A 27,772-nucleotide genomic window follows, 5' to 3' on the forward strand; every position below is an offset into this window, starting at 1 on the left:
AGCTAGCCAGCTAACTACCAGCTATCAGTCAGCAAACCATTGCCAGCGGTGTTCAGCTAACCTTCAGCTCGAATAGCTCTCGCCAATTCGAACAACGTGACTCTAACCAGAGCGTAACGGACCTATTATTTTTATCCAAGGATTCCCACCGCAAATTGAACATTTTCATCTGGATCTTCACAACTAGCTAACTGCAAGCCCGGATGACCTCTCCTGGCTAGCGTTTCCATCCACTTAGCTTGAAGCTAGCCCGGCCAGAGCTCCTGTGCTACCACCGAAGCATACTCCTGGGCTACAATATCCAGACCCCTTCTACAGCCGGTACAGGGCATCCCCTACGACTGGAATACCGACATAATCTGCCCGAGGACTCCAACAGGCTCCGCTGAAGGCCCATTATGCTAACCAGCTAGGCCTGCTAGCTACCTAGAGCTACTTGGAACTCTACTAATTCCATGACCGGTCTATCGACGTCACCGCATGAAGAGGCAAAAACAGACTTAACCCCATCGCGACGTCCCCCAAAGGCTAACTTTCTAGCCCCTGCTATCTGCTTGCTTGCTAACCCGGCCTGCTAACTGCTAGCCTGCCCCGGTCTACTAACTGCTAGCTTGTTTAGCCCCGGCCTACTAACTGTTAGCTTGTTAGCACAGGCCTGCTAACTGTCTGAATCGCCGTGTCCCCAGCCAGCCCAACCACTCACTGGACCCATATTTATTTTCAATCTCTTTTAAATTTTTTATTTGATTATACCTTCCGGTAACCTGCCTCACCCAATGTGATACGGAATCGCTATTATTTTTAATTTTAGAACACATTCAAGAACCTCCAGAAGCTAACCAGCTAATTAGCTACAAGCTGTTTAGTCATTGTTAGCAACTGCTAGCGGCTTTTACCTTCTGCACAGCCAGCCTTGTTTTTAGCCTGGATAATACTCGCCATTCTACCAGTATCAAACTGTCTCTCCACAACAATGCCGGATTCCTGCCGTAATCCCTGGACCACTACTTCTGATCTTCAAAGCTAGCTTGCACCCAGTACCGAAGCTATCCCTGAGGCCCACCTCACCACCTCCCGGCCTACTCAGCTGTTCACCCGAACCCCACTCATACACGGCTAGAGCCCAATACTCCACTGGATCCTTGCTGTAAACTCTGGACCTTGGCTAACGCCACTGCCACGAAGCTAGCACCAGTTAGCCGTGAGCCAGGCACATCTGCCCGCTAGCAAACTAAATTATACAATACCTCTTTTGCCATCTGGCTTGGATTCTCTGTCGACACGGCCCCCCCGCCGCACCACCCCAGACCCCCCTACCACCCCCAGGCTACTTACTTTAAACGCTGTGTCACCCGCGTGCTAGCGTAGTGGCGGCTTCCCTGTTCCATCTACTGCTGCCCCCTGGACACTATGACACTATGATCACTTGGCTACATAGCTGATGCCTGCTGGACTGTCCATTAATCACTGTACTCCATTCTGTTTATTTCTGTTTTATCTGTCAGCCCCAGCCGCAAACTCAGGCTCTGTGTGTAGTTAATCCGACCCTCCGAGCCTAGTCATCGCCATTTTACCAGCTGTTGTTGTGTTAGCTGACTAGCTGTTGTAGTCTCACCTGTTGTTTTAGCAAGCTCTCCCAATCAAGACCTGCGATTACTTTATGCCTTGCTGTATGTCTCTCTCAATTATCAATATGCCTTGTATACTATTGTTCAGGTTAGTTATCATTGTTTTAGTTTACAATGGAGCCCCTAGTTCCACTCCTCACACCTCTGATACCTCCTTTGTCCCACCTCCCACACATGCGGTGACCTCACCCATTATAACCAGCATGTCCAGAGATACAACCTCTCTTATCATCACCCAGTGCCTGGGCTTACCTCCGCTGTACCCGCACCCCACCATACCCCTGTCTGCACATTATGCCCTGAATATATTCTACCACGCCCATAAATCTGCTCCTTTAATTCCTTGTCCCCAACGCTCTAGGCGACCAGTTTTGATAGCCTTTAGCCGCACCCTCATCCTACTCCTCCTCTGTTCCTCGGGTGATGTGGAGGTAAACCCAGGCCCTGCATGTCCCCAGGCACCCTCATTTGTTGACTTCTGTGATCGAAAAAGCCTTGGTTTCATGAATGTCAACATCAGAAGCCTCCTCCCTAAGTTTGTTTTACTCTCTGCTTTAGCACACTCTGCCAACCCTGATGTCCTTGCCGTGTCTGAATCCTGGCTTAGGAAGGCCACCAAAACATCTGAGATTTCCATACCCAACTATAACACTTTCCGTCAAGATAGAACTGCCAAAGGGGGAGGAGTTGCAATCTACTGCAGAGATAACCTGCAAAGTTCTGTTATACTTTCCAGGTTTATGCCCAAACAGTTCGAACTTCTAATTTTAAAATGAATCTCTCCAGAAATAAGTCTCTCACTGTTGCCGCCTGCTACCGACCCCCCTCAGCTCCCAGCTGTGCCTTGGACACCATCTGTGAATTGATCGCCCCCCATCTAGCTTCAGAGTTTGTTCTGTTAGGTGACCTAAACTGGGATATGCTTAACACCCTGGCAGTCCTACAATCTAAGCTAGATACCCTCAATCTCACACAAATCATCAAGGAACCCACCAGGTACAACCCTAAATCCGTAAACATGGGCACCCTAATTTACATTATCCTGACCAACTTGCCCTCTAAATACACCTCTGCTGTCTTCAATCAGGATCTCAGCCATCACTGCCTCATTGCCTGAATCCGCTACAGGTCCGCGCTCCCTAAAACACTTCTGCGAGCAGGCCTTTCTAATCGACCTGGCCCGGGTATCCTGGAAGGATATTTACCTCATCCCGTCAGTTGAGGATGCCTGGTCATTCTTTAAAAGTAACTTCCTCGCCATCTTAGACAAGCATGCTCCGTTCAAAAAATGCAGAACTAAGAACAGATATAGCCCTTGGTTCACTCCAGACCTGACTGCCCTCGACCAGCACAAAAACATCCTGTGGCGGACTGCAATAGCATCGAATAGTCCCCGCGATATGCAACTGTTCAGGGAAGTCAGGAGCCAATATACGCAGTCAGTCAGGAAAGCAAAGGCCAGCTTTTTCAAGCAGAAATTTGCATCCTGTAGCTAGCTCCAAAAAGTTCTGGGACACTGTAAAGTCCATGGAGAACAAGAGCACCTCCTCCCAGCTGCCCACTGCACTGAGGCTAGGTAACATGGTCACCACCGATAAATCCGTGATAATCGAAAACTTCAACAAGCATTTCTCAACGGCTGGCCATGCCTTCCTCCCGGCTGCTCCAACCTCGGCCAACAGCTCCGCCCCCCCCCCCCTTCAGCTACTCTCCCACGCCTCCCCAGCTTCTCTTTCACCCAAATCCAGATAGCAGATGTTCTGAAAGAGCTGCAAAACCAGGACCCGTACAAATCAGCTGGGCTTGACAATCTGGACCCTCTATTTCTGAAACTGTCCGCCGCTATTGTCGCAACCCCTATTACCAGCCTGTTCAACCTCTCCTTCGTATCATCTGAGATCCCCAAGGATTGGAAAGCTGCCGAGGTCATCACCCTCTTCATAGGGGAAGACACCCTGGACCCAAACTGTTACAGACCTATATCCATCCTGCCCTGCCTATCTAAGGTCTTTGAAAGCCAAGTCAACAAACAGATCACTGACCATCTTGAATCCCACCGTACCTTCTCCGCTGTGCAATCCGGTTTCCGAGCCTGGTCACTGGTGCACCTCAGCCACACTCAAGGTACTAAATGATATCATAACCGCCATCGATAAAAGACAGTACTGTGCAGCAGTCTTCATCGACCTGGCCAAGGCTTTCGACTCTGTTAATCACCATATTCTTATCGGCAGACTCAGTAGCCTCGGTTTTTCTAATGACTGCCTTGCCTGGTTCACCAACTACTTTGCAGACAGAGTTCAGTGTGTCAAATCGGAGGGCATGTTGTCCGGTCCTCTGGCAGTCTCTATGGGGGTGCCACAGGGTTCAATTCTCGGGCCGACTCTTTTCTCTGTATATATCAATGATGTTGCTCTTGCTGCGGGCGATTCCCTGATCCACCTCTACGCAGATGACACCATTCTGTATACTTCTGGCCCTTCCTTGGACACTGTGCTATCTAACCTCCAAACGAGCTTCAATGCCATACAACACTCCTTCCGTGGCCTCCAACTGCTCTTAAACGCTAGTAAAACCAAATGCATGCTTTTCAACCGTTCGCTGCCTGCACCCGCACGCCCGACTAGCATCACCACCCTGGATGGTTCCGACCTAGAATATGTGGACATCTATAAGTACCTAGGTGTCTGGCTAGACTGCAAACTCTCCTTCCAGACTCATATCAAACATCTCCAATCTAAAATCAAATCTAGAGTCGGCTTTCTATTTCGCAACAAAGCCTCCTTCACTTACGCCGCAAAACTTACCCTAGTAAAACTGACTATCCTACCGATCCTCGACTTTGGCGATGTCATCTACAAAATAGCTTTCAATACTCTACTCAGCAAACTGGATGCAGTTTATCACAGTGCCATCCGTTTTGTTACTAAAGCACCTTATACCACCCACCACTGCGACCTGTATGCTCTAGTCGGCTGGCACTCGCTACATGTTCGTCGCCAGACCCACTGGCTCCAGGTCATCTACAAGTCTATGCTAGGTAAAGCTCCGCCTTATCTCAGTTCACTGGTCACGATGGCAACACCCACCCGTAGCACGCGCTCCAGCAGATGTATCTCACTGATAATCCCTAAAGCCAAAACCTCATTTGGCCGCCTTTCCTTCCAGTTCTCTGCTGCCTGCGACTGGAACGAATTGCAAAAATCTCTGAAGTTGGAGACTTTTATCTCCCTCACCAACTTTAAACATCTGCTATCTGAGCAGCTACCCAATCACTGCAGCTGTACATAGTCCATCGGTATATAGCCCACCCAATTTACCTACCTCATCCCCATACTGTTTTTATTTTATTTACTTTTCTGCTCTTTTGCACACCAGTATCTCTACCTGCACATGTTCATCTGATCATTTATCACTCCAGTGTTAATCTGCTAAATTGTAATGGCCTATTTATTGCCTACCTCCTCATGCCTTTTGCACACAATGTATATAGATTATTTTTTTCTACTATGTTATTGACTTGTTTATTGTTTATTTTTTACTCCATGTGTAACTCTGTTTTGTTTTCTGTTCACACTGCTTTGCTTTATCTTGGCCTGGTCGCAGTTGCAAGTGAGAACTTGTTCTCAACTATCCTACCTGGTTAAATAAAGGTGAAACAAAAATAAAAATTTAAAAAAGCTCCTCCCGATCTGTGCAAGCCTAACCTTGACCGTGTGGTATTAACCCTTAACAGTGAAAACAGGGTTTTTTCATCTCGCCCATAGGAATACATTGTCTGCTCCCCTAAATTCAACCTGTAGCCTATGTGGGTTATGAATACCTTATGAACCTGTCTTCGATGACAATCCATCAGGCCAATATGAGGTCTACCTGTGTCGATTCTAAGCTTCCTGGAGCAACCGGAAGTGATTAAATTCACCCGAAAGGTGTTTTGATATACCAAACCTGCAGTTTGTGAAACTCACTGCATTCAACCCTATGTAGATAAGTCAATTCTTAGCGTAAAGGCTTTAAACTCTGGATTCTGTAAGAGCATACCCCAATCAGTATATTCCTTTACTTTTACTGCTTCCTGTGCCAACCGGAAGTGCCTTAAATTGGGGTCATAGGGGCTGTTTCGAAGGGTTAAAAAGGTCAAATGTTTCCAAAACTTCATATGTGTGATTAGGTAACCCTCATGAACTGTAAATCAGTCATTTCTCCCATCAGACTTCCAAGAAAAGCTCACACACACACACAGCAAGGTCGGTGTGACATACAGAGCCTGCAATAGTTACTTTTGTTCGAACTATCAAAGAACAGTCAGACCTAGAGCTCTGAAACTTTAGAAACCTGTTCTAGAGCTCAAGTCAATAGTGCACGGTGAGTTATGTGGCTCTAGAAGGTTCCTTGTACAGCCTTGTACATTTGCATTAACTTCAATTAATTTTGAAAATCACGAAAATGACAACATTTAGAAAAGTCCCAGAGTCGCAAGACTAGGTGCATTGAAACCGCCTAGGGCCCATAGAGACGGACCCTAATGTTTCTGTCCGTTAGCTCATTCAAGGACCCCGTAGAACCGCACGGAAAATGTGGATTTTCAGTACCAATTAAGGTCGCAGCTTGTGCTCCAAATGACCTATCGAACCGAAACCGAAACTTGGGATTCAGGGTCACCTCAGCTAGGCCTACACTTTAAACAATGCCACTTAATATAATGTTTAAATACCCTACATTACTCATCTCATATGTATATGTATATACTGTACACTATATCATCTACTGCATCTTGCCATCTTTATGTAATACATGTATCACTAGGCACTTTAAACTATGCCACTTTTATGTTAACATACCCTACATTACTCATCTCATATGTATATACTGTACTCGATACCATCTACTGCATCTTGCCTATGCTGTTCTGTACCATCACTCATTCATATATCTTCATGTACATATTCTTTATCCCTTTACACTTGTGTGTATAAGGTAGTAGTTGTGGAATTGTTAGGTTAGATTACTCGTTGGTTATTACTGCATTGCCGGAACTAGAAGCACAAGCATTTCGCTACACTCGCATTGACATCTGCTGGCCATGTGTATGTGACAAATAAAATTTGATTTTGATTTAGATTTTTTGTTTTGTTTTGATTTTACACACAATGTCAGAACTGGACCCGCAGCTAGAACGTGTTTTATGTTTTTATTATGTGAAGGGCCTGCTCTGAAATATGTGATAGTTGGCTTCTAAACGAGTTGGAAAAAGTGGGTGTGGTGTCAGAATGCTATCTAGTTGACCGATGGGTGGTGACTTGCTGGCTGACTTTTTTCCATTTGCAATATGTTTAAACAGTGATAGACCATCACCAAATGGATATTCTGAAATCAACACCAATGAGCAATGGAGAGGAACCAGAATCACTGCCCGGCCATCCTGAGTTCATCGGGCCAGTCAATATCGCATTCCTGCAGTATTTTTGAGCATGTCAAATTCGTGATGGTAAATGCCCATTGAAACATATTGCAAATGGACAACCGTGCGCCTGGTGATTGGAACGGGTTACCAGGAGCACTTCAAAAAAATAATAATTAATGCCTTTAAGGGGGTGCAAGTGGTTCACGGTTGGGTAGGGAGCACCCCCCACCCATGCCCCCCACCCGTGCCCATCAAAGAATCATTAAAAAACAAGAGTCCCACTTCTCTCTCATCATACATGACAAATAGACCATCTAGGTTAATTCATGGCTTAAAAATGTGACAATAAAATATGACAAAAGTATGTTCATACAGTTGTTATATAAGTATAATTTACAAAAAAAATCGAAAGAATTTCAAAAAAAGGGAGCACTTTTTAAGGGGATGATAAGAATTTGATTTTCAAAATTTGACCCTAGGGTCTTGACTTGATGTGCATTTGCAATATGAAAATTTACAGTGGAGCGCGCTCGCCATCTATTGGATTTTTGCTGTGTGACACTTGGCATTTGCCATATGACATTTGCAACATCGTGTATATGTTTCATACGGTGCAAATAAGTTCCCATTCATTTTTGTCCATTTCAGAGGGGTATTCCCTTACACGCAAAACTAACCCTATCCAAGCCATGTAAAACAAACCCTATTCAAGCCATGTAAAACTAACCCTATGCAAGCCATGTAAAACTAACCCTATTCAAGCCATGTAAAACTAACCCTATTCAAGCCATGTAAAACTAATTCTGTCCAAGCCAGGTAAAACAAACTCAACCCAAACCATGTAAAACTAATTCTGTCCAAGCCATGTGAAACTAACCCTATACAAGCCATGTAAAACTAATTCTGTCCAAGCCATGTGAAACTAACTCTGTCCAAGCCAAGTAAAACTAATCCTATCCAAGCCATGCAAAACTAACCCTATCCAAGCCATGCAAAACTAACCCTATCCAAGACATGCAAAACTAACCTTATCCAAGCCATGCAAAACTAACTCTGTCCAAGCCATGTAAAACTAACCCTATCCAAGCCATGTAAAACTAACCCTATCCAAGCCATGCAAAACTAACCTTATCCAAGCCATGTAAAACTAACTCTGTCCAAGCCAGGTAAAACTAACCCTATCCAAGCCATGTAAAACTAACCCTATCCAAGCCATGCAAAACTAACCTTATCCAAGCCATGTAAAACTAACTCTGTCCAAGCCAGGTAAAACTAACCCTATCCAAGCCAGGTAAAACTAACCCTATCCAAGCCATGTAAAACTAACCCTATCCAAGCCATGTAAAACTAACCCTATCCAAGCCATGCAAAACTAACTCTGTCCAAGCCAGGTAAAACAAACTCAACCCAAACCATGTAAAACTAACTCTGTCCAAGCCATGCAAAACTAACCCTCTCCAATCCATGTAAAACTAACCTTATCCAAGCCATGCAAAACTAATCCTCTCCAAGCCATGTAAAACTAACCCTATCCAAGCCATGTAAAACTAACCTTATCCAAGCCATGTAAAACTAACCCTATCCAAGCCATGTAAAACTAACCCTATCCAAGCCATGTAAAACTAACCCTATCCAAGCCATGTAAAACTAACCCTATCCAAGCCATGCAAAACTAACCCTATCCAAGCCATGTAAAACTAACCCTATCCAAGCCATGTAAAACTAACCCTATCCAAGCCATGTAAAACTAACCTTATCCAAGCCATGTAAAACTAACCCTATCCAAGCCATGTAAAACTAACCCTATCCAAGCCATGTAAAACTAACCCTATCCAAGCCATGCAAAACTAACCCTATCCAAGACATGTAAAACTAACCCTATCCAAGACATGTAAAACAAACCCTATCCAAGACATGTAAACTAACTCTATCCAATCCTAGTCTAGATGATGAAGTTCTACTCTTGGTGATGTAAGATTTGACCGTTGGTTATAAAAATACTTTGTCCCATGAGTGTGTGAAATACCTAATGTGGGCTAAGGTACTGGTAAGAAATGTTTCCTCTGAGATTAGTAAAGTACCTATATTTTCATCTATCTATGCAGCACAGTATGTGCTTGAACTAGTTAACATTGTTTTCAAATCTTCACAGATGTGGATAGCTATCGATGTCTAGTTGTGTTGTCTTTGAGACTCTTTGCCCATGTTGGTAAATAAGGAGCCCACACATTGATTCTATTGCAGCACCAACATAACTATTGAATGTCAAATCACATAATGTCTGACAGTAACATATCACCACACATGAAGATGTTTTACCATACATGCTAGTATTACAAAACCCACAGCGGACAGACACACAGTCTTCTTCATCTTTATCTATCTTGTTCTCTCCATTCATCTCATGTACCTTATCATGTGTGTCATCAAGGTGCTTCCTAGAACACAGCCAACATACCCTTATCATTGGCGGTCATTTGGTCATGTCATTCATATGAGTATAAGAGTACCATTTACGTGTCATGGCCTACATAAAGGCACATGAACAGTAGCTCATTTCATTCCTCCATATGAGGTACGGGAACCAAACCAAACTTGTTTTGCAGTGTCATGTTTTGCAATCTCATGACACTGGAATTACAGTTCATAGCTTTCATTGTTGATCATTTTATAATTGATCATTTTACCCCTCTATGGCATTCATTCTTTCGCGCATTTGAAAATGAAGTTATGTTGCTGAGAATGTTTTTATGTTGCTGCAATGTGGAAGCAAAGAGCACAATAAATGATTAACTAAGGGGGAAACTATTTGACTTATTACTTAACTCTTATTTTGTTTGTTCCTTGTCAATGTCTGAAGGGGCAAGGTTCATTACAGTAACTGTCCTCTGTTTTAGCTGAACAGGTGGGTCGGTGTTAACCTGAAATTATACTAAAAGCAGTGTTCACTCAATACAATATCAGTTACACAGAAAAGTCCAAGGATCAACACCTAGTTCCGTTTGATTCAGGTTGAAATGTTCCTGCTCTGGATTGTTAACTTTCTGCTCCAAGGTGAGGTCTGCAGAATAACCACTAGAGGTCAGCAGATGACCAATCTGTAGTCTGTTTTTGGTGACAAAATATTCAGGAGATACATTTATTGTGAGCATGTTTAGAGTGAGTTTACAGACAACTTTTATGTAAACCATTAGCAACTAAACTTCCATAGAGTAGTATTCGTAATAAAACCATTGTCTGTTTGCAAAAAGCATGTAACATGTCAGCTTCCTCCCTCAACACTAGCTGAGGAAAACCTGTTTGCGTCATGCTGTAATATTCTATGCTAATCTGCTCATGCTTGTATAACCTTTTGTAACAAAAGTGTATCTGAGTCACACAGGCAATTTTTATTTTATCTGTCATTTAGGGGGCATTTTTTAAAACTGACCTTCTCTCACTTGGCAGGGGGCTAAGAAGATGCTGTCCCTGGGCATCACAGGTCCAGAGGGTCATGAGTTGTGTCGTCCTGAGGAGGTGGAGGCTGAAGCCACCCAGAGAGCCATCACCATCGCCCACGCTGTCAACTGCCCGCTCTATGTTGTCCACGTCATGAGCAAGTCTGCCGCTAAGGTGGTGTCCAACGCACGCAGAAATGGTGAGGGGGGCCTGACAATGCCTGCTGGGAGGAACTGTAGGTGGGAAAGAATGACAGAGACAGAGAGAGTGAGAGAGAATGAGAGAGAGGCTCAACATGACATGGATGGTGTTCTGTGTTATGTGTGCATGTTTTTGGGATGTTTTTACCACAACAGGCCGTGTGGTGTTTGGAGAGCCCATAGCAGCAGGACTGGGTACAGATGGCACCCACTGCTGGCACAAAGACTGGGCCCACGCTGCCAAGTTCGTCATGGGCCCACCTCTGAGGCCCGACCCCAGCACCCCGGGATACCTTATGGACCTACTGGCAAAGTATGTGGAGCCTTAAACAATATCAACCTGCTCTCACTGTCCCTCTCCTGCCCTTTTCACTGAGTAAAGCATATTAGGTTACACCTTCCATGCACCCTCTGTCACATAAGTGCTCCATAACACTGTCATAACAATGACATAACAGATGTTATAAGCAGTCATGACTAGTGCTATCAGCATATGATCCCAACAGTCATGACTGTTTATAACATATATCACATAATATATGTAAAATTGGAGTGTATGTAACACAGTGTTACCAACCAGCCAGGAACACAGGAACTGGGAAGGTGAACCACAGTGGAAAACACAGTGGAAAGTGAGGTGAAACTGTATATTATCGGTGCAATAGAAATGAATGACAGGCAGTAAAGATGGCTGCCTTACCGTTTAGTGATGTAGATGCTTCTGTTTCATTCTTCCAGTGATGACCTCAGTGTGACTGGGACAGACAACTGCACATTCTCTGTGTGTCAGAAAGCCCTGGGCAAAGACGACTTTACAAAGATCCCCAATGGAGTCAACGGAGTGGAGGACAGGATGTCTGTCATTTGGGAGAAGGGCGTTGTCAGTTAGGCCTCTCATTCTGCATATCACATCATTCTTTATTATACACACTATAGGCCAGTTTCCCGGACAGACTAAGCCTATAGCCCTACACCAAAAAGCATACTCGTGTAGATTCTCCACTGAAAGTGATGTTTTTGCTGTTGTCCAGGACAAGGGTACAGGTCCTACAAAAATGAGTGGTACTATTTTTAAACGGTTGATTAAGTTCTATAGTAGGACTTAAAAGGTGACAAGTGACATTTCTGCTGTGAGAAGAGAAGATAACAATTTATATTATGCTATTTATTATGTGCATCAAGGACGTTTTTATCAGTCAGAATCAATCCAAACTGTCATAGTGGATGAAGCAGCAGGCTAGCTTTCTTTCTGTCCTTCTCTTTCCATTTATTTCTTCCTCCCTTACTTCTTTCTGCCCTTCTCTCAGGATCGGTTGACCCGGAGGCTATTGCAAAAATTAACATTGTAAAACGCTGGCAAAAAATGACACGTTTTGATATTTGGAGTGAAACTTTGAATCGCTTACTGCACCGTTAAGCATTGACCTTTGGTCAGGTTAATTATGTCAGTAAATATGGAATTTGTCATTCATGTCCAGAATATTGAAACTCAGTATTTTGTGTAATTACTTTCCGCAGCATAGCGGAAAAATGGACGAGAATCGATTTGTAGCTGTCACCAGCAGCAATGCAGCGAAAATCTTCAACTTCTACCCCCAGAAGGGAAAGATCGCTAAGGGATGTGATGCTGATGTGGTCATATGGGACCCTGAGGCAACCAGGTGAGACAAGGATAAAGACTGTCCAAGACGTTTCTCGTTAAACACATAGTGAAATACTGATGTGTAGCTAAATAATGAACTGTTTCGACGATGCTACATTTTAAATATTTGTGTATGCATATTATCCAACTAGTAGCATTCCATCACTACTATTAACGACGTTTTACACTGCAGATTGTGCAGACAAATCGAGCTTCCCACAAAGCCTGTTTTCAGGGTGAAAAACATTTGGCTAAATATGAAAATAGTTTCATGTTAACTAGCTATGGTACAGCCTGGATATATCTAGCTATGGTACAGCCTGAATACAACTAGCTATGGTAGTACTACAGCCTGGATATAACTAGCTATGGTAGTACTACAGCCTGGATATAACTAACTATGGTAGTACTACAGCCTGGATATAACTACCTATGGTAGTACTACAGCCTGGATATAACTAACTATGGTAGTACTACAGCCTGGATATTACTACCTATGGTAGTACTACAGCCTGGATATTACTACCTATGGTAGTACTACAGCCTGGATATAACTAACTATGGTAGTACTACAGCCTGGATATTACTACCTATGGTAGTACTACAGCCTGGATATTACTACCTATGGTAGTACTACAGCCTGGATATAACTAACTATGGTAGTACTACAGCCTGGGTATTACTACCTATGGTAGTACTACAGCCTGAATACAACTAGCTATGGTAGTACTACAGCCTGGATATAACTAGCTATGGTAGTACTACAGCCTGGATATAACTAACTATGGTAGTACTACAGCCTGGGTATTACTACCTATGGAGGTACTACAGCCTGAATACAACTAGCTATGGTAGTACTACAGCCTGGATATGACTACCTATGGTAGTACTACAGCCTGAATACAACAAGCTATGGTAGTACTACAGCCTGGATATAACTAGCTATGGTAGTACTACAGCCTGGATATAACTAACTATGGTAGTACTACAGCCTGGATATTACTACCTATGGCAGTACTACAGCCTGGATATAACTAACAATGGTAGTACTACAGCCTGGATATAACTACCTATGGAGGTACTACAGCCTGGTACAGCCTGGATATATCTATGGTACAGCCTGGATATAACTATGGTACAGCCTGGATATAACTATGGGACAGCCTGGATATAACTATGGGACAGCCTGGATATAACTATGGTACAGCCTGGATATAACTATGGGACAGCCTGGATATAACTATGGACCAGCCTGGATATAACTATGGTACAGCCTGGATATAACTAACTATGGTACAGCCTGGATATAACTATGGTACAGCCTGGATATAACTAACTATGGTACAGCCTGGATATAACTAGCTATGGTACAGCCTGGATATAACTATGGTACAGCCTGGATATAACTAACTATGGTACAGCCTGGATATAACTATGGTACAGCCTGGATATAACTAGCTATGGTACAGCCTGGATATAACTAACTATGGTACAGCCTGGATATAACTATGGTACAGCCTGGATATAACTAACTATGGTACAGCCTGGATATAACTATGGTACAGCCTGGATATAACTAACTATGGTACAGCCTGGATATAACTAACTATGGGACAGCCTGGATATAACTATGGTACAGCCTGGATATAACTAACTATGGTACAGCCTGGATATAACTAACTATGGTACAGCCTGGATATAACTATGGTACAGCCTGGATATAACTAACTATGGTACAGCCTGGATATAACTAACTATGGGACAGCCTGGATATATCTATGGGACAGCCTGGATGTAACTATGGTACAGCCTGGATATAACTATGGGACAGCCTGGATATATCTATGGGACAGCCTGGATATAACTATGGGACAGCCTGGATATAACTATGGTACAGCCTGGATATAACTATGGTACAGCCTGGATACATCTATGGTACAGCCTGGATGTAACTATGGTACAGCCTGGATATAACTATGGGACAGCCTGGATATATCTATGGGACAGCCTGGATATAACTATGGTACAGCCTGGATATAACTATGGTACAGCCTGGAAATAACTAACTATGGTACAGCCTGGATATAACTATGGTACAGCCTGGATATAACTATGGTACAGCCTGGATATAACTATGGTACAGCCTGGATATAACTATGGGACAGGCTGGATATAACTAGCTACGGTACAGCCTGGATATAACTATGGTACAGCCTGGATATAACTATGGTACAGCCTGGATATAACTAACTATGGTACAGCCTGGATATAACTATGGTACAGCCTGGATATAACTAACTGTGGTACAGCCTGGATATAACTAACTATGGTACAGCCTGGATATAACTATGGTATGCCTGGATATATATATGGTACAGCCTGGATATAACTATGGTACAGCCTGGATATAACTATGGTACAGCCTGGATATAACTATGGTACAGCCTGGATATAACTATGGTACAGCCTGGATATAACTATGGGACAGCCTGGATATAACTATGGTACAGCCTGGATATAACTAACTATGGTAAAGCCTGGATATAACTATGGTACAGCCTGGATATAACTATGGGACAGCCTGAATATAACTAACTATGGTACAGCCTGGATAAATCTATGGTACAGCCTGGATATAACTAGCTATGGTACAGCCTGGATATAACTAACTATGGTACAGCCCAGATACATCTATGGTACAGCCTGGATATAACTAACCATGGTACAACCTGGATATAACTATGGGACAGCCTGGATATAACTATGGGACAGCCTGGATATAACTATCGGACAGCCTGGATATAACTATGGGACAGCCTGGATATAACTATGGGACAGCCTGGATATAACTATGGTACAGCCTGGATATAACTATGGGACAGCCTGGATATAACTATGGTACAGCCTGGATATAACTATGGTACAGCCTGGATACATCTATGGTACAGCCTGGATGTAACTATGGTACAGCCTGGATATAACTATGGGACAGCCTGGATATATCTATGGGACAGCCTGGATATAACTATGGTACAGCCTGGATATAACTATGGTACAGCCTGGAAATAACTAACTATGGTACAGCCTGGATATAACTATGGTACAGCCTGGATATAACTATGGTACAGCCTGGATATAACTATGGTACAGCCTGGATATAACTATGGGACAGCCTGGATATAACTAGCTACGGTACAGCCTGGATATAACTATGGTACAGCCTGGATATAACTATGGTACAGCCTGGATATAACTAACTATGGTACAGCCTGGATATAACTATGGTACAGCCTGGATATAACTAACTATGGTACAGCCTGGATATAACTAACTATGGTACAGCCTGGATATAACTATGGTATGCCTGGATATATATATGGTACAGCCTGGATATAACTATGGTACAGCCTGGATATAACTATGGTACAGCCTGGATATAACTATGGTACAGCCTGGATATAACTATGGTACAGCCTGGATATAACTATGGGACAGCCTGGATATAACTATGGTACAGCCTGGATATAACTAACTATGGTAAAGCCTGGATATAACTATGGTACAGCCTGGATATAACTATGGGACAGCCTGAATATAACTAACTATGGTACAGCCTGGATAAATCTATGGTACAGCCTGGATATAACTAGCTATGGTACAGCCTGGATATAACTAACTATGGTACAGCCCAGATACATCTATGGTACAGCCTGGATATAACTAACCATGGTACAACCTGGATATAACTATGGGACAGCCTGGATATAACTATGGGACAGCCTGGATATAACTATCGGACAGCCTGGATATAACTATGGGACAGCCTGGATATAACTATGGGACAGCCTGGATATAACTATGGTACAGCCTGGATATAACTATGGGACAGCCTGGATATAACTATGGGACAGCCTGGATATAACTATAGTACAGCCTGGATATAACTATGGTACAGCGATATAACTATGGTACAGCCTGGATATAACTATGGTACAGCCTGGATATAACTAACTATGGTACAGCCTGGATATATCTATGGGACAGCCTGGATATAACTATGGACCAGCCTGGATATAACTATGGTACAGCCTGGATATAACTAACTATGGTACAGCCTGGATATAACTATGGTACAGCCTGGATATAACTAACTATGGTACAGCCTGGATATAACTAGCTATGGTACAGCCTGGATATAACTATGGTACAGCCTGGATATAACTAACTATGGTACAGCCTGGATATAACTATGGTACAGCCTGGATATAACTAGCTATGGTACAGCCTGGATATAACTAACTATGGTACAGCCTGGATATAACTATGGTACAGCCTGGATATAACTAACTATGGTACAGCCTGGATATAACTATGGTACAGCCTGGATATAACTAACTATGGTACAGCCTGGATATAACTAACTATGGGACAGCCTGGATATAACTATGGTACAGCCTGGATATAACTAACTATGGTACAGCCTGGATATAACTAACTATGGTACAGCCTGGATATAACTATGGTACAGCCTGGATATAACTAACTATGGTACAGCCTGGATATAACTAACTATGGGACAGCCTGGATATATCTATGGGACAGCCTGGATGTAACTATGGTACAGCCTGGATATAACTATGGGACAGCCTGGATATATCTATGGGACAGCCTGGATATAACTATGGGACAGCCTGGATATAACTATGGTACAGCCTGGATATAACTATGGTACAGCCTGGATACATCTATGGTACAGCCTGGATGTAACTATGGTACAGCCTGGATATAACTATGGGACAGCCTGGATATATCTATGGGACAGCCTGGATATAACTATGGTACAGCCTGGATATAACTATGGTACAGCCTGGAAATAACTAACTATGGTACAGCCTGGATATAACTATGGTACAGCCTGGATATAACTATGGTACAGCCTGGATATAACTATGGTACAGCCTGGATATAACTATGGGACAGGCTGGATATAACTAGCTACGGTACAGCCTGGATATAACTATGGTACAGCCTGGATATAACTATGGTACAGCCTGGATATAACTAACTATGGTACAGCCTGGATATAACTATGGTACAGCCTGGATATAACTAACTATGGTACAGCCTGGATATAACTAACTATGGTACAGCCTGGATATAACTATGGTATGCCTGGATATATATATGGTACAGCCTGGATATAACTATGGTACAGCCTGGATATAACTATGGTACAGCCTGGATATAACTATGGTACAGCCTGGATATAACTATGGTACAGCCTGGATATAACTATGGGACAGCCTGGATATAACTATGGTACAGCCTGGATATAACTAACTATGGTAAAGCCTGGATATAACTATGGTACAGCCTGGATATAACTATGGGACAGCCTGAATATAACTAACTATGGTACAGCCTGGATAAATCTATGGTACAGCCTGGATATAACTAGCTATGGTACAGCCTGGATATAACTAACTATGGTACAGCCCAGATACATCTATGGTACAGCCTGGATATAACTAACCATGGTACAACCTGGATATAACTATGGGACAGCCTGGATATAACTATGGGACAGCCTGGATATAACTATCGGACAGCCTGGATATAACTATGGGACAGCCTGGATATAACTATGGGACAGCCTGGATATAACTATGGTACAGCCTGGATATAACTATGGGACAGCCTGGATATAACTATGGTACAGCCTGGATATAACTATGGTACAGCCTGGATACATCTATGGTACAGCCTGGATGTAACTATGGTACAGCCTGGATATAACTATGGGACAGCCTGGATATATCTATGGGACAGCCTGGATATAACTATGGTACAGCCTGGATATAACTATGGTACAGCCTGGAAATAACTAACTATGGTACAGCCTGGATATAACTATGGTACAGCCTGGATATAACTATGGTACAGCCTGGATATAACTATGGTACAGCCTGGATATAACTATGGGACAGCCTGGATATAACTAGCTACGGTACAGCCTGGATATAACTATGGTACAGCCTGGATATAACTATGGTACAGCCTGGATATAACTAACTATGGTACAGCCTGGATATAACTATGGTACAGCCTGGATATAACTAACTATGGTACAGCCTGGATATAACTAACTATGGTACAGCCTGGATATAACTATGGTATGCCTGGATATATATATGGTACAGCCTGGATATAACTATGGTACAGCCTGGATATAACTATGGTACAGCCTGGATATAACTATGGTACAGCCTGGATATAACTATGGTACAGCCTGGATATAACTATGGGACAGCCTGGATATAACTATGGTACAGCCTGGATATAACTAACTATGGTAAAGCCTGGATATAACTATGGTACAGCCTGGATATAACTATGGGACAGCCTGAATATAACTAACTATGGTACAGCCTGGATAAATCTATGGTACAGCCTGGATATAACTAGCTATGGTACAGCCTGGATATAACTAACTATGGTACAGCCCAGATACATCTATGGTACAGCCTGGATATAACTAACCATGGTACAACCTGGATATAACTATGGGACAGCCTGGATATAACTATGGGACAGCCTGGATATAACTATCGGACAGCCTGGATATAACTATGGGACAGCCTGGATATAACTATGGGACAGCCTGGATATAACTATGGTACAGCCTGGATATAACTATGGGACAGCCTGGATATAACTATGGGACAGCCTGGATATAACTATAGTACAGCCTGGATATAACTATGGTACAGCGATATAACTATGGTACAGCCTGGATATAACTATGGTACAGCCTGGATATAACTAACTATGGTACAGCCTGGATATATCTATGGGACAGCCTGGATATAACTATGGGACAGCCTGGATATAACTAGCTATGGTACAGCCTGGATATAACTATGGTACAGCCTGGATATAACTATGGTACAGCCTGGATATAACTAACTATGGTACAGCCTGGATATAACTAACTATGGTACAGCCTGGATATAACTAACTATGGTACAGCCTGGATATAACTATGATACAGCACAGATACATCTATGGTACAGCCTGGATGTAACTATGGTACAGCCTGGATATAACTAACTATGGTACAGCCTGGATATAACTATGGTACAGCCTGGATGTAACTATGGTACAGCCTGGATATAACTATGGGACAGCCTGGATATATCTATGGTACAGCCTGGATATAACTATGGTACAGCCTGGATGTAACTATGGTACAGCCTGGATATAACTATGGGACAGCCTGGATATATCTATGGGACAGCCTGGATATAACTATGGGACAGCCTGGATATAACTATGGTACAGCCTGGATATAACTATGGTACAGCCTGGATACATCTATGGTACAGTCTGGATGTAACTATGGTACAGCCTGGATATAACTATGGGACAGCCTGGATATATCTATGGGACAGCCTGGATATAACTATGGTACAGCCTGGATATAACTATGGTACAGCCTGGAAATAACTAACTATGGTACAGCCTGGATATAACTATGGTACAGCCTGGATATAACTATGGTACAGCCTGGATATAACTATGGTACAGCCTGGATATAACTATGGGACAGCCTGGATATAACTAGCTACGGTACAGCCTGGATATAACTATGGTACAGCCTGGATATAACTATGGTACAGCCTGGATATAACTAACTATGGTACAGCCTGGATATAACTATGGTACAGCCTGGATATAACTAACTATGGTACAGCCTGGATATAACTAACTATGGTACAGCCTGGATATAACTATGGTACAGCCTGGATATATATATGGTACAGCCTGGATATAACTATGGTACAGCCTGGATATAACTATGGTACAGCCTGGATATAACTATGTTACAGCCTGGATATAACTATGGTACAGCCTGGATATAACTATGGGACAGCCTGGATATAACTATGGTACAGCCTGGATATAACTAACTATGGTAAAGCCTGGATATAACTATGGTACAGCCTGGATATAACTATGGGACAGCCTGAATATAACTAACTATGGTACAGCCTGGATAAATCTATGGTACAGCCTGGATATAACTAGCTATGGTACAGCCTGGATATAACTAACTATGGTACAGCCCAGATACATCTATGGTACAGCCTGGATATAACTAACCATGGTACAACCTGGATATAACTATGGGACAGCCTGGATATAACTATGGGACAGCCTGGATATAACTATCGGACAGCCTGGATATAACTATGGGACAGCCTGGATATAACTATGGGACAGCCTGGATATAACTATGGTACAGCCTGGATATAACTATGGGACAGCCTGGATATAACTATGGGACAGCCTGGATATAACTATGGTACAGCCTGGATAAAACTATGGTACAGCGATATAACTATGGTACAGCCTGGATATAACTATGGTACAGCCTGGATATAACTAACTATGGTACAGCCTGGATATATCTATGGGACAGCCTGGATATAACTATGGGACAGCCTGGATATAACTAACTATGGTACAGCCCAGATACAGCTATGGTACAGCCTGGATATATCTATGGGACAGCCTGGATATAACAAACTATGGTACAGCCTTGATATAACTAGCTATGGTACAGCCTGGATATAACTAGCTATGGTACAGCCTGGATATATCTATGGTACAGCCTGGATATAACTAACTATGGTACAGCCTGGATATATCTATGGGACAGCATGGATATAACTATGGGACAGCCTGGATATAACTAACTATGGTACAGCCCAGATACATCTATGGTACAGCCTGGATATAACTAACTATGGTACAGCCTGTATATATCTATGGGACAGCCTGGATATAACTAACTATGGTACAGCCTGGATATATCTATGGGACAGCCTGGATATATCTATGGGACAGCCTGGATATAACAAACTATGGTACAGCCTGGATATAACTAACTATGGTACAGCCCAGATACATCTATGGTACAGCCCAGATATAACTATGGTACAGCCTGGATATATCTATGGGACAGCCTGGATATAACTAACTATGGTACAGCCTGGATATAACTAACTATGGTACAGCCCAGATACATCTATGGTACAGCCTGGATATAACTAACTATGGTACAGCCTGGATATATCTATGGGACAGCCTGGATATAACTATGGGACAGCCTGGATATAACTAGCTACGGTAGAGCCTGGATATATCTATGGGACAGCCTGGATATATCTATGGTACAGCCTGGATATAACTATGGGACAGCCTGGATATAACTAGCTATGGTACAGCCTGGATATAACTATGGTACAGCCTGGATATAACTAGCTATGGTACAGCCTGGATATAAGTAGCTATGGTACAGCCCAGATATAACTATGGTACAGCCCAGATATAACTATGGTACAGCCTGGATATAACTAGCTATGGTACAGCCTGGATATAACTAGCTATGGTACAGCCCAGATATAACTATGGTACAGTCTGGATATAACTATGGTACAGCCCAGATATAACTATGGTACAGCCTGGATATAACTAACTATGGTACAGCCTGGATATAACTAACTATGGTACAGCCTGGATATAACTAACTATGGTACAGCCTGGATATAACTAACTATGGTACAGCCTGGATATAACTAGCTATGGGACAGCCTGGATATAACTATGGGAAAGCCTGGATATAACTATCGGACAGCCTGGATATAACTATGGGACAGCCTGGATATAACTATGGGACAGCCTGGATATAACTATGGGACAGCCTGGATATAACTATGGGACAGCCTGGATATAACTATGGTACAGCCTGGATATAACTATGGTACAGCCTGGATATAACTATGGTACAGCGATATAACTATGGTACAGCCTGGATATAACTATGGTACAGCCTGGATATAACTAACTATGGTACAGCCTGGATATATCTATGGGACAGCCTGGATATAACTATGGGACAGCCTGGATATAACTAGCTATGGTACAGCCTGGATATAACTATGGTACAGCCTGGATATAACTAACTATGGTACAGCCTGGATATAACTATGGTACAGCCTGGATATAACTAACTATGGTACAGCCTGGATATAACTAACTATGGTACAGCCTGGATATAACTAACTATGGTACAGCCTGGATATAACTAACTATGGTACAGCCTGGATATAACTATGATACAGCACAGATACATCTATGGTACAGCCTGGATGTAACTATGGTACAGCCTGGATATATCTATGGTACAGCCTGGATATAACTATGGTACAGCCTGGATATAACTATGGTACAGCCTGGATATAACTATGGTACAGCCTGGAAATAACTAACTATGGTACAGCCTGGATATAACTATGGTACAGCCTGGATATAACTATGGTACAGCCTGGATATAACTATGGTACAGCCTGGATATAACTATGGGACAGCCTGGATATAACTAGCTACGGTACAGCCTGGATATAACTATGGTACAGCCTGGATATAACTATGGTACAGCCTGGATATAACTAACTATGGTACAGCCTGGATATAACTATGGTACAGCCTGGATATAACTAACTATGGTACAGCCTGGATATAACTAACTATGGTACAGCCTGGATATAACTATGGTACAGCCTGGATATATATATGGTACAGCCTGGATATAACTATGGTACAGCCTGGATATAACTATGGTACAGCCTGGATATAACTATGGAACTTCCGGCGCCGACAGAGATGGCCGCCTCGCTTCGCGTTCCTAGGAAACTATGCAGTTTTTTGTTTTTTTACGTGTTATTTCTTACATTAGTACCCCAGGTCATCTTAGGTTTCATCACATACAGTCGAGAAGAACTACTGAATATAAGATCAGCGTCAACTCACCATCAGTACGACCAAGAATACGCTTTTCGCGACGCGGATCCTGTGCTCTGCCTTACAAACAGGACAACGGAGTGGATCCCATGCAGCGACCCAAAAAAACGACTCCGAAAAAGAGGGAAACGAGGCGGTCTTCTGGTCAGACTCCGGAGACGGGCACATCGTGCACCATTCCCTAGCATTCTTCTTGCCAATGTCCAGTCTCTTGACAACAAGGTTGATGAAATCCGAGCAAGGGTAGCATTCCAGAGGGACATCAGAGACTGTAACGTTCTTTGCTTCACGGAAACGTGGCTTACTGGAGAGACGCTATCCGAAGCGGTGCAGCCAACAGGTTTCTCCACGCATCGCGCAGACAGGAAAAAACATCTTTCTGGTAAAAAGAGGGGCGGGGGCGTATGCCTTATGACTAACGTGACATGGTGTGATGAAAGAAACATACAGGAACTCAAATCCTTCTGTTCACCTGATTTAGAATTCCTCACAATCAAATGTAGACCGCATTATCTACCAAGAGAATTCTCTTCGATTATAATCACAGCCGTATATATCCCCCCCCAAGCAGACACATCGTTGGCTCTGAATGAACTTTATTTGACTCTTTGCAAACTGGAAACCATTTATCCGGAGGCTGCATTCATTGTCGCTGGGGATTTTAACAAGGCTAATCTGAAAACAAGACTCCCCAAATTTTATCAGCATATCGATTGCGCAACCAGGGGTGGAAAGACCTTGGATCATTGTTACTCTAACTTCCGCGACGCATATAAGGCCCTGCCCCGCCCCCCTTTCGGAAAAGCTGACCACGACTCCATTTTGTTGATCCCTGCCTACAGACAGAAACTAAAACAAGAGGCTCCCACGCTGAGGTCTGTCCAACGCTGGTCCGACCAAGCTGACTCCACACTCCAAGACTGCTTCCATCACGTGGACTGGGACATGTTTCGTATTGCGTCAGACAACAACATTGACGAATACGCTGATTCGGTGTGCGAGTTCATTAGAACGTGCGTTGAAGATGTCGTTCCCATAGCAACGATTAAAACATTCCCTAACCAGAAACCGTGGATTGATGGCAGCATTCGTGTGAAACTGAAAGCGCGAACCACTGCTTTTAATCAGGGCAAGGTGTCTGGTAACATGACCGAATACAAACAGTGCAGCTATTCCCTCCGCAAGGCTATCAAACAAGCTAAGCGTCAGTACAGAGACAAAGTAGAATCTCAATTCAACGGCTCAGACACAAGAGGCATGTGGCAGGGTCTACAGTCAATCACGGACTACAGGAAGAAATCCAGCCCAGTCACGGACCAGGATGTCCTGCTCCCAGGCAGACTAAATAACTTTTTTGCCCGCTTTGAGGACAATACAGTGCCACTGACACGGCCTGCAACGAAAACTTGCGGTCTCTCCTTCACTGCAGCCGAGGTGAGTAAGACATTTAAACGTGTTAACCCTCGCAAGGCTGCAGGCCCAGACGGCATCCCCAGCCGCGCCCTCAGAGCATGCGCAGACCAGCTGGCCGGTGTGTTTACGGACATATTCAATCAATCCCTATACCAGTCTGCTGTTCCCACATGCTTCAAGAGGGCCACCATTGTTCCTGTTCCCAAGAAAGCTAAGGTAACTGAGCTAAACGACTACCGCCCCGTAGCACTCACTTCCGTCATCATGAAGTGCTTTGAGAGACTAGTCAAGGACCATATCACCTCCACCCTACCTGACACCCTAGACCCACTCCAATTTGCTTACCGCCCAAATAGGTCCACAGACGATGCAATCTCAACCACACTGCACACTGCCCTAACCCATCTGGACAAGAGGAATACCTATGTGAGAATGCTGTTCATTGACTACAGCTCGGCATTCAACACCATAGTACCCTCCAAGCTCGTCATCAAGCTCGAGACCCTGGGTCTCGACCCCGCCCTGTGCAACTGGGTACTGGACTTCCTGACGGGCCGCCCCCAGGTGGTGAGGGTAGGCAACAACATCTCCTCCCCGCTGATCCTCAACACTGGGGCCCCACAAGGGTGCGTTCTGAGCCCTCTCCTGTACTCCCTGTTCACCCACGACTGCGTGGCCACGCACGCCTCCAACTCAATCATCAAGTTTGTGGACGACACAACAGTGGTAGGCTTGATTACCAACAACGACGAGACGGCCTACAGGGAGGAGGTGAGGGCCCTCGGAGTGTGGTGTCAGGAAAATAACCTCACACTCAACGTCAACAAAACTAAGGAGATGATTGTGGACTTCAGGAAACAGCAGAGGGAACACCCCCCTATCCACATCGATGGAACAGTAGTGGAGAGGGTAGCAAGTTTTAAGTTCCTCGGCATACACATCACAGACAAACTGAATTGGTCCACTCACACAGACAGCATTGTGAAGAAGGCGCAGCAGCGCCTCTTCAACCTCAGGAGGCTGAAGAAATTCGGCTTGTCACCAAAAGCACTCACAAACTTCTACAGATGCACAATCGAGAGCATCCTGGCGGGCTGTATCACCGCCTGGTACGGCAACTGCTCCGCCCTCAACCGTAAGGCTCTCCAGAGGGTAGTGAGGTCTGCACAACGCATCACCGGGGGCAAACTACCTGCCCTCCAGGACACCTACACCACCCGATGTCACAGGAAGGCCATAAAGATCATCAAGGACATCAACCACCCGAGCCACTGCCTGTTTACCCCGCTATCATCCAGAAGGCGAGGTCAGTACAGGTGCATCAAAGCTGGGACCGAGAGACTGAAAAACAGCTTCTATCTCAAGGCTATCAGACTGTTAAACAGCCACCACTAACATTGAGTGGCTGCTGCCAACACACTGACACTGACTCAACTCCAGCCACTTTAATAATGGGAATTGATGGGAAATGATGTAAATATATCACTAGCCACTTTAAACAATGCTACCTTATATAATGTTACTTACCCTACATTATTCATCTCATAGGCATACGTATATACTGTACTCTATATCATCGACTGTATCCTTATGTAATACATGTATCACTAGCCACTTTAACTATGCCACTTTGTTTACATACTCATCTCATATGTATATACTGTACTCGATACAATCTACTGTATCTGCCTATGCTGCTCTGTACCATCACTCATTCATATATCCTTATGTACATATTCTTTATCCCCTCACACTGTGTACAAGACAGTAGTTTTGGAATTGTTAGTTAGATTACTTGTTGGTTATTACTGCATTGTCGGAACTAGAAGCACAAGCATTTCGCTACACTCGCATTAACATCTGCTAACCATGTGTATGTGACAAATAAAATTTGATTTGATTTGATTTGGTACAGCCTGGATATAACTATGGTACAGCCTGGATATAACTATGGGACAGCCTGGATATAACTATGGTACAGCCTGGATATAACTAACTATGGTAAAGCCTGGATATAACTATGGTACAGCCTGGATATAACTAGCTAAGGTACAGCCTGGATATAACTAACTATGGTACAGCCCAGATACATCTATGGTACAGCCTGGATATAACTAACAATGGTACAACCTGGATATAACTATGGGACAGCCTGGATATAACTATGGGACAGCCTGGATATAACTATCGGACAGCCTGGATATAACTATGGGACAGCCTGGATATAACTATGGGACAGCCTGGATATAACTATGGTACAGCCTGGATATAACTATGGGACAGCCTGGATATAACTATGGGACAGCCTGGATATAACTATGGTACAGCCTGGATATAACTATGGTACAGCGATATAACTATGGTACAGCCTGGATATAACTATGGTACAGCCTGGATATAACTAACTATGGTACAGCCTGGATATATCTATGGGACAGCCTGGATATAACTATGGGACAGCCTGGATATAACTAACTATGGTACAGCCCAGATACAGCTATGGTACAGCCTGGATATATCTATGGGACAGCCTGGATATAACAAACTATGGTACAGCCTTGATATAACTAACTATTGAACAGCCCAGTTACATCTATGGTACAGCCTGGATATAACTAACTATGGTACAGCCTGGATATATCTATGCGGCAGCCTGCATATATCTATGGTACAGCCTCGATATAACTATGGGACAGCCTGGATATAACTAGCTATGGTACAGCCTGGATATATCTATGGGACAGCCTGGATATATCTATGGTACAGCCTGGATATAACTAGCTATGGTACAGCCTGGATATAACTAGCTATGGTACAGCCTGGATATATCTATGGTACAGCCTGGATATAACTAACTATGGTACAGCCTGGATATATCTATGGGACAGCCTGGATATAACTAACTATGGTACAGCCTGGATATATCTATGGGACAGCCTGGATATATCTATGGGACAGCCTGGATATAACAAACTATGAAACAGCCTGGATATAACTAACTATGGTACAGCCCAGATACATCTATGGTACAGCCCAGATATAACTATGGTACAGCCTGGATATATCTATGGGACAGCCTGGATATAACTAACTATGGTACAGCCTGGATATAACTAACTATGGTACAGCCCAGATACATCTATGGTACAGCCTGGATATAACTAACTATGGTACAGCCTGG

General features: G+C 43.5%; 1 protein-coding gene across 2 annotated transcripts in view; it reads left to right on the top strand.

Annotated features, from left to right (window-relative positions):
• The window catches only part of LOC139391281 (dihydropyrimidinase), a 48,094-nt gene that overhangs the window by 10,202 nt on the left and 10,120 nt on the right, over window positions 1-27,772 (top strand). For both annotated transcript variants that reach the window (XM_071138920.1, XM_071138919.1), the window contains 4 exons: window positions 10,480-10,669; window positions 10,827-10,983; window positions 11,409-11,550; window positions 12,189-12,331. In XM_071138920.1, coding sequence (XP_070995021.1) covers window positions 10,480-10,669; window positions 10,827-10,983; window positions 11,409-11,550; window positions 12,189-12,331 — 632 coding nt within the window. The remainder of the gene's footprint in view (window positions 1-10,479; window positions 10,670-10,826; window positions 10,984-11,408; window positions 11,551-12,188; window positions 12,332-27,772) is intronic.

Source organism: Oncorhynchus clarkii, chromosome 3, assembly GCF_045791955.1.
Source record: "Oncorhynchus clarkii lewisi isolate Uvic-CL-2024 chromosome 3, UVic_Ocla_1.0, whole genome shotgun sequence".
Classification (NCBI taxonomy): domain Eukaryota; kingdom Metazoa; phylum Chordata; class Actinopteri; order Salmoniformes; family Salmonidae; genus Oncorhynchus; species Oncorhynchus clarkii.